Below are 9,955 nucleotides of genomic sequence, written 5' to 3'. Positions count from 1 at the left end.
CCATGATTCAAGGGGTGATGTTTGTTATTCCGAAGGTTCGTTATTCTGAAACATACAAATTCTCTATACCTAGATGTTTATTAACCCGAAAATGAAACGCGAGGGTTCGTGAATCCGAACATTACTGTGGCGTTCTTCGAAAGTGAAATACGGTTTGTTATTCTGACGATTCGTTAATCCGAAAATGAAAATAAGGTGCGTACTTACGAACCTTCGAAATTTACGAACTTTATTTCGTTTTCGGATTAACGAACCTTCGGAATAACGATTTTTGTTATGTGTTTGTTCGTTTGATTGTTTGTTTTTTCATTTTCGAATTTTCGAACTTTCGGATTAACGAACCTCTGGAACAACAAACCTTGATCGGAATAACGAACTGTAACCAATCACAATTATATAAGTGCTATTACCTGTGTTGTTGTGTGTGTGCTCGCGCGCGCGCGCGCACACACACACACACACACACAATGAATGAAAACCAAAAGAATTTTAAGTAGGAGATACTATAACTATACGCATAAGCATGATATAATGTGTGTCCGATTTTCCACCACTGCACCGATGTGTTCCACATTGCCACATTCATCGAATCTACGCGATATTTTTGCTGTATATAACTTTCCGTTTAATTTTCAGAAACAACTCAACAGCAATAAAACTTGGAAAGTGGACACTCATTGTTGACCATTACTGTCCATCCTCCCCAATGTTGGGATGTAGGGGATATGTGTTTGTGTGTGAGGGAACCCATGATTGTGTTTAGAAGGTTTTCTATTTCTAACAAGTCTGTATAATTATGACACATTACTATAGTATACGGGTCTAGGGCAATTACCCCCTGGGCAATTACCCCGGACCCTTCCCCTGGCCCTAATCCTAATCCTAATCCTGAACCTAACCCTAACCATAATCTTTATTCTAACCTTACCACTAACCAGTATTTGGGTAATTGCCCTCTGGGAGTAGTTGCCCGGATACGGTTGCAAATACGCTGGTGTGCATATACTCGCATGCACACAGTAAAAACAGCAACTATGTACCGACACAAAAGAATTGCCCACTACACTGTATTTAGAGAAAAAGCTGTTTGAACTGACCCCTTAATACTGAACCAATGATTATGCCAGATATAACACGGCATGTCCTCACTGGATTTATGCCATTTAAGATCTCGAGATCCGCTGCACTTGTCCTATATACGCCAGGCTAAATCATTTGCAATCGAATATTAATGATAAGCACTGAATAATTGCCACGTAGGAATTTCGGCGACACTGCCATAATTATGGCAGTCATGGATTTGTGCTTTACTGTGAAAACTGGCACTTTTCCAGAGCTTCGGCACGGGGTAGCCAGGATGCCGGTAATATTTTGTTTCGTTTGTTTATCTGTTCATTCGCTGATACCACATGATTATCAATATGAACTCTGAAATTACGTCGTCTAGTCAGGAAATGATAGTGAACAGCGGAAATCACAGTGTTTGTACATCGGGATTTTTTTTCTGTGTTTATAATCTTTGTTCATTGGTTATTCAATGATTATGCACTTGCACTTACTAGTACAGTGCACTCCCGTTATAACGAACACGGTTATAACGAAATTTTGGATATAACGAAGTAAATTTGGGGCCCAAAATTTTCATCTACCTATCTTAATATACTTCATTATGTTCGAATATAACGAAATTTCGATATACCGCAAAGAAACTGCCAGTCCCGAGGACTTCGTTATAATGGGAGTCGACTGTATCCAGTCCCAATATTGGTTTGCCATCAACACGCGGTGTCACTCTATGCATACCCTTCTTTCTTTTGCTCATCCTCCCCTCGCACGTATATATATATATTTTTTTACCAATCCATTCATGAATTAATCAGTCTGTGTACCCATCTCTATACCAATACAGTTATCTATCTGTATGTATGTATATTATATATATATATAATATATATATATATATATATATATATATATATATATATATATATATATATATATATGTATACATAATCCTGTAAAAGTGGATATTTTCGAGCGACTAATTTTTCGCGCTTGGCCGGGTCAGAAGAGTTTCGCGTGTTTTTAATTCCGCGGAATCAAGACGTCACGCACAGGAACATAATAATGGCAAGCAAAAATATTCGCGGGCTTTTATTTTTGCGCTAGTTTCTAGTTGCGCGAAATGCGCGAAAGTTTCCACTTTTACAGTACGTAAATATATATATATATATATATATATATATATATATATATATATTATATATATATATATATTAATATGCCTACCTATCTATATCACTCAATCTCTGTTCCTCTCTAATTTTGTATTGGTTAATTATATGAGTGTATATATTATATAAATATACATATATATATATATATATATATATATATATATATATATATATATATATATATATATTGCTGCAATGTATGTATATACAGTCAAACCTGCCTTACCGGCCACCTGTCTGTAGCGGCCACTGAAAAATCCACCCCCCCCCCCCCCCCCGAGAGAAAAGCCCTGTTTAAAGCCCTGTTTAATACCCTGTGTATAGCGGCCACCTGTCTAACGCGGCCAGCGGCCACAAATTTTGTTTCCCTCGGTAGATTTTTTTTTTTTCTGGTTTGTGGCGTGCCAGTCATTCATGGGCAACGTTCAGTGATCGCCACCGCTGCATTCATCACTTATTCAGTCATGATAATGCACTAGTGTTAAGCTTTCTTCACGACTGTACAACATGCTACTGTGTAACAATTTCATAAACGCCGGCATTGTTCAATGCATGAAACGCACGTGTGCATACATGCATGCACATGTACATGTATGTCCTTCACTAAGTACTTATAGATGTATACAACGATGATACATATACATGTACAGTACATGTATAGGCAATGCACACATAATAGTTGGATAACCTGTCTATAGCGGTCAACTGTCTATAACGGCCACTTTTTTCGTTTCCCTTGGGTGGCCGCTATAGACAGGTTTGACTGTCTATCACCCTCTCTTTTACCGACATAATTTTCTTGCACACAACGTATACTCGATCAGACTTCAGCGACCAACACAATGGACAAAATAATGGAACAGGAGGAGACGAAGACCCAGAATATAATAAGATCACATGACTGTGTTACATGTTCACACAGCCCTTCATAATCTGCCTGGAAGGAAGTACGTTTCCGGGTCAAACTGTGGCGAGCTGAAAAACAATTGCACATCACGCACGTCAGCTGATATCCGGCACGAACGTCAAAGGACTGGTGGTAGAAAACACTTTGTGATAATATTTTCTCGTTTGGCATTTGGATTAGTTTCCCTGTTCCTTGTTCCAAGTACAGAATGCTTGTAATCAGGTAGCCCATGCACAATAATACAGTGGACAAAGACACACACACACACACACAAAAAAAAAGATAGAGGGAAAGGGGGGGGGGGGGGAGAGGAAGAAGGGAGGCATACAAGACTGACTGATTACGATAATTCGAGAGGAAAAAGTGGCAGGAGAAAGAAAATATTTGCTAGGTGTGAGACGCCTGGGATATCAAACTTGATATAAAAATTCCTGACATTCCATGCGTAAAAGTACAATGCATATAATCGAATAGTGGTTTATACCAGTAGATTTTTTTTCTCTCATACACCACAACATGTCATAAACCCTTAATATTCATATGGGAATTCCGAAGTCTCAATCTTCATCAGCTTGGCAGTTTTGCAGAGAAAGAACGATCTCATGTGTGTAGCACAAAAACAAAACAAAACAAAACAAACAACTAATATTATTTGTGGCATATTGTACAGTATTGTGCGCAAAGTTCCATCATCATGATCTAAATAATTATAGTCTACGAGGTTAGACAGAGAAACCGTAACAGAATATTCAGAAGCAACAACAATCGGAGGAAAGAAGCATTAAATTCCATGGGATTATGATTGATGCTATAAATATTAGTGTAATGACGTCCTGGATATAAACACGTGACAATTACTTCTTTCTTTTTTTCTTAGAGGGAGGGGCACACGCATCACAATACACGCAACACACACACATACACAAACACACACACACACACACACACACACACACAACGCCGATATAATATGAGTAAACTCTGACAAATCAAGATGACAGCAAACAATCCTTATAATATCGGGAAAATCCTATTTCCGCTCAAGGTCTCTTTCGAAGCGAGATGTACCGCAGATATAAGTGTGTTGACCTCTTCGTTGAACTGTTCCCGTCCTCCAGAAAAGATGTATACCGTATTGTCCACTTGCAAATTTTTCAAGCACTGGGTGGGGGCTGGCAACACTTGGATACTAATTCGCACTTAATCTCATTTTGACTGTTTCCTATATAGGTTGTGGATGTTGTTATTGTTTTCATTTTCACACTGGATTGGAGGATTGACATAATCGAGAAAAGTTACCACCGCATTTTTCTCTTTTTTTTTTTTTGTTGCGAAAGCAAGCATGGAGAAGCCATCTATAAGTGTCAGCTGCTGCATAGGCCTGCATTTCTATGTAATAAAGATTTGATATGACACGAGTAGTGCCATCGACTAATTTTTACGTTCAAATCAAATCCGAGTCATTGTTAAGAAATTAAATATATTCTGCCAAGCATGTTATCTTAGGGATAAATAATTCAGTTCATCTAATCGAATCATAGCAGTGTTTGTCCATTTGCAACCCACGGTCGGCGGAAGTATTGATCATCATCTGCTAACACATAGGGAACATTGTTCCGTACATTGGGTACATTTTTGACAAAAGAAATATAGCGATGATATAAACAGTTTTTGAACTATTGGTACTGTACAGTATGGCTACAGAAATAACATTGAACAGACAGTATAACTGTGTATTCAGATCTATCTGAAAGACTTGCAACGATTGTTTCAATGGAAAGAAGAAGAGAGAATGACAACAGTCAATTTGCTCCTTTTTTTCCCAGGCGCGGTATCCATCTGTGGTCCAATGAAATAACAATATTATGAATTCACGTATAAACCGTTATCTCAGAACTACAACGTTGACGCAATCGTCTATACTCGAAGACATTGTCCTGCAAAGACATCTTCATAGCGAGCGAGAGAGCTTGAGCTCGTTGATGATGATGATTATCCATCCGACATCGTCGATGACCGACACGACGTCAAGGGTCGATGTGCAGCTCGCCTTCGAGCACATGTCTGTGGCACTGTCCGCTGTGGTTGTGGTCGGCGAGGACGGCTAACAGCTGGGCCTTCTGAGCCTCGAGTCTGTCGATCTCGTCGATGAGTTCCTGGTTGCTGTTCTCGATCTCTTCCGTTTCCTGTCATGATGGAGAGAGGGGGAAATTGCGTTGAAAAGGATCATAGGCGGAACGACCATCACATTGGCGAGGAAGACGTTTCGGATTTCATAATGCGAGGAATTTTTAGTCTCTCTTCCACAGGTGTTTCTTTCTTCCTTCTGTTTTACATTTTTTTTTTGCATCTATCTATCTATCTATCTATCTATCCATTTATCTTTCCTTCTTTATTATTTACTAGTCTAATGTTCCAGACATTTCCCCTCCTCTCCTGGGTATACTTGACTCTGCTACTCACTGATGCAATGTTTATTTTTATTCGGTGCACTTCGCAATTGACATAATTCAATCTATAGTCGAAGTAACACATTCGGCTATATTCAGCATAATTTTCAATGTTTTTCATCGTTTCCGTTATTTCGTCATGCTCAGCACCAAACTCTGAAGTTTGGACCCACTTTATGAATGACTACTGCCATTTTTGTGTCTTTTAGGGGCTCCAAAGTTCATTTTGTTTGGTTAATATCTAATAATGTACCTTCATAATTTGCATATCCATAACACTCATTGGGCTGTTCATACAATGTTGTAGAGTCCACTCTTACGTGTTGCTAACTGCAGTGACTCAGATATTTAAGTTTAGCGAGTTCAGAATCCACAGGAACTGAAAGCCATATAGCCTTTTGTCAAGGCCCTCTCGCTGTATGGTGAAGAGAGCCCAGCTGAGTGGGGTTGCGGCCTCGCGCTGGCGCGCTCGGCTGGGCTCGCTTCGCTCGCCCATTACAGCGAGAGGGCCTTGACAAAAGGCTAAAAGCCATACAACTTGATAACTTTGCTGGCAAAAGAAAAGATGAACCGACCTTGACAAGAACGAGTGTTCGTTCCCGCCTCCTCTCCCTGCACCGGGAGGCGGCCACCCGGTTGCGTTCCCGTCTCTGCCGCCGCTTCGTCTCCTCCTCTTTGGTCAGCTAGAATATGAAGAAAAATCGCAAAAAGACAATCTTTACGCTAATTCAAAGATGATATAAAATACAAACAAACAAAGAAGCAAGCAAACGGACAAACAAACGAAAAAAAAAACCCACCCAAAACAAGATAAACAAACCTCGATATCCATCGCAAATGGCTTTTCATGCTAGTTGTTATAATCAGAGTTAGGAAGGTGGAAATACCACCTTTACACCTCCCTGAACAGAGTTCGCTTGCGGGTTCAATGAGGTGTGTCCCATATTCTGCCGACATTATAACTATCAAGTGTAACTTCTATGGTATACTGAGCATGCAGTGTTTTTATTTCATGTCATTCCATTTTTTAATTCGGGCAGAAATCAGACCTTTCAATGAAAATAGCTTGGAATTGATGATATATCAAGGCATAAAAGAGATGATACAGTTTTGGTTGAGACGGGACTTAAGGTTCTCAGCTTTTATTAGGATCCCATTGGTTTTTTTTTTTTTTTTTTTTGATATCAGCCATTTCAAGACCAATTTTAATCAAATAAACTATGTTATTTCATATTTCATAAGAGGTTGCTCATTATCTCGTAAGAAAGTTAAAATCTGAGTCATTTTCTTTAATGGGCGTCAACAAAATGTGATAACACACTGCGAAAAAAAGGCCGTTGAATAATTATTTTTGATGTGACTTGCAACAAGGAGAAAGACCCAGCATGTATAGGTTTGAATAGTTTTGAATTATTGTGACAACACCGTGCACGGATAAAGGTTGTATGAAAGTTTGCAGGCTTTGCTACTGCTGGGAATATCGTGATATAGACCAATTCGGTTTGGGTATCTACTGTTCTTTATGGAAATTTCTAACTGGGAGCTTCAAGTACGTCTCACAAAAGATACCAGTAATTTATACACTGACATAGCAACGCACCTGGCTCATTGCATATCCATTGAAAGTGATTTTGTTCTTCTTTGGAAGCCCCCTGTTATGGCCACCACAAGTTACAGTGCTTTGAAGTCGGAATCATCTATCATAGGATTGGAGTTTTACATACTTTATGGAGCGTGAAGGACATCTACTTTACGTGCGGAAACGTGAGAGTTATCAATATTTATGGTTTAGCAAATTCTCGGTTTAAGGTTGGTCGTCACACATGGTTGAGAGTCACGTTTTCATTGTGTGGTCACATTAAGGTCAATCACCTTTTCCCCTGTTAGGGCTTATGCTGTAAAACTGATAAGCAAGGCCTTAGTTCGGAGCTGGAAAGAGTCAAATTGTTTCTATACGATGTTGTAAAATGTATATAATATGCATGTTGTGTAATGATGTATATAGCATGTTCGATGTAATATATTTGTGTACATGTGTATATAGGTAGGCCTATACGAATTATTATAATTCACTTCTTTTTCTGTTTGTAGGTTTTCGTGTAATCTATTTGAATACATTCCTAGAGGAATAGGCAACGGCGACATAAATAATTATGATTACGGTTGTTTTTCCATCCCGTTCTATACGTATTAGAACTTTTAGCGTTCATGGTGGCGGAGGTATAGAAAATATATCTTTTTTCCGTTGTTGTTTATTGTTATATATTCCACATTTTACGAGTACTGGTAATCAACTCATAAACATATCAAGAAATTGAATGTGTAAATTCAAATTGTCGAATGCAATAAAAGAGAATTGATACATGTGAGATATGATGATTCTATACATAGAAGCTTGATTTGATATATGTTTGATTATTTCATACTAGGAATTTCCCACCTCTGCGACATCAAATTAAACATTCATTCATAAGATTACGTTTATATAGCTGAAAAATCTGGGTGAGTCCTAGCGGTCACCTCCTGTACTGCGATACCGGTACTGTAATATAGTTTCAGTCGTTTTATTGAGCTGGGTGGAGATGATTGTCATTCAATGCGCACCTTGCCTTGATAGTTACCACTCGTCCTCGTTTTCAAGACGGGCAATACGATGCTAATGAAATAAATGTCGTGTTCCCCTCAAGGACAGTCATACACATTAATACAGTCAAACCTACCCTAGCGACCTGTCTATAGCAGCCACTGAAAAATCTCCCGGAGGAAAAAGCCATCACGTTAAAGACCCTGTGAATAGCGGCCACCTGGCACCAATTATTTTGTTTCCCGCTGGAGATTTTAACCTATTTATATAGCGGTCGGTTACAGACCCATACGGAGCCGGAGCCGAGCCGATAATGTTTTCTGCCTTCCAGCCATGCTGGTCATTCATCACTAACATAATAGTGATCGCCATACCACCGCTGCATTCGCCCACAAAAAAATGAACTCGTGAAAAGCTTGCTTGCTGTACCCACGGTGCTGTACTGTTCAACAACTCGATCACTATACATCAAAGAGTAGGCCCATAGAAGTATGTACATGTCAGTCGTAGGTATAGACGTACACAACGATTGTACGTGTACATGAACTCAATGTGTGCAATATACACAAAATATTAGATAACCTGTCTATAGCAGCCACCTGTTTATAACGGCTACTCTGTTCATCTCCCTCTGACTGGTCGCTGTAGACAGGTTTGACTGTCTATTGTTGAGAATTAACTGTTGAGAATTATGTTAACGTGTGTGCTTGTGTGTGTAACTCATTGCATAGTTGTATACGTATACATTGTATATAGGCCTACTTACCGCTTCAGGGCCACCGTGCTTCCAGTCCAGTCGGATCCCGCCCAGTCCTTTCTGGATTCGCTTCTGCAAGATGTTGCACCGAATCTCGTCACGGAGATTGCCGCCTTGCTTCAGCAAGTCCTCAGCATCACCGGAGAGGGAGCCCTGCTGTTGATAGGCGAAGGGACTTGTCTCTGAATCGGACGACGATGTGGATGTCGACCGCGACGTGATGGCGGCACTCGACCACATTAAAGTTTCTGCCGAGGTGGCTGCCATGTTTTTTTTTCCGCACAGTCTTTAGATCACGTAGGCTTTGGCGACAGTCACTCTTATCTTCAGTAGATATCACAGCTGTGAACGAAACAGATGAACAGGCGTCCAAAATGTAATGGTATGATTCGGTGCTGGTTGTGTCCTTGATGTCACTGTTATTCTCCACATCTAAGTATACAATTATTATGAGTATTCTTCTCTGTAATGATTGATTATGAATCATGTGCTATTTCTGCCTCATAAGCCTTTAAAGGGTTTACATTTCAACACAGGATTGAAGAAAAAAGGGAACAAGACGTAAGCAGGTGCAGGTTAAAGATAAAAATATGTTGCAAGCTGGACTTAGACATCATTAACGTAGTAGTAATAGGCGTGCAAGGAATTGTAATAACTGTAGTAATCATAGCATTGACGAATTGTCATAAATTGCAGATCTGTAGAATTGTGCAACTGTCATAAATTACACAAGAAGACACGATTTCTCATAGCACGTGGAAACAGTAAAAGCAACAATTGTAGCCTACTGCAGTTTGTAGTAATCATAGTTGTAATTGCAGCTATCATCTTTGCAGCTGATGATGGTGCTGTTGGTGGAAATGCATCCAATTTACACTTAGATAACAGCATCCGATCTCTAATCGAAATGAATATCAGAATGTGAGCACGACTATAAAGAGTATACGCACAAGAACAGTAAGAAACTCGACCATGGATGTAGATGCAAAGTGACTGCGATGATATTAGCCTAAAGAGATA

At 39.5% G+C, this 9,955-nt stretch overlaps 1 protein-coding gene across 1 annotated transcript; it reads right to left on the bottom strand.

Annotated features, from left to right (window-relative positions):
• Nucleotides 1-4,131: 4,131 nt before the first annotated feature.
• On the bottom strand, nucleotides 4,132-9,206 carry LOC140228722 (uncharacterized). The gene is made up of 3 exons (XM_072309006.1): nucleotides 8,945-9,206; nucleotides 6,170-6,277; nucleotides 4,132-5,330 (listed from the first exon to the last, which is right to left on the bottom strand). The coding sequence occupies exons 1-3, from the start codon at nucleotides 9,200-9,202 to the stop codon at nucleotides 5,172-5,174; spliced, it is 525 nt and encodes a 174-aa protein (XP_072165107.1). The 5' UTR covers nucleotides 9,203-9,206; the 3' UTR covers nucleotides 4,132-5,171.
• Nucleotides 9,207-9,955: the final 749 nt, after the last annotated feature.

Source organism: Diadema setosum, chromosome 1 (genome assembly GCF_964275005.1).
Source record: "Diadema setosum chromosome 1, eeDiaSeto1, whole genome shotgun sequence".
NCBI classification, from domain to species: domain Eukaryota; kingdom Metazoa; phylum Echinodermata; class Echinoidea; order Diadematoida; family Diadematidae; genus Diadema; species Diadema setosum.
This window is presented reverse-complemented; position numbering and strand designations above follow the sequence as displayed.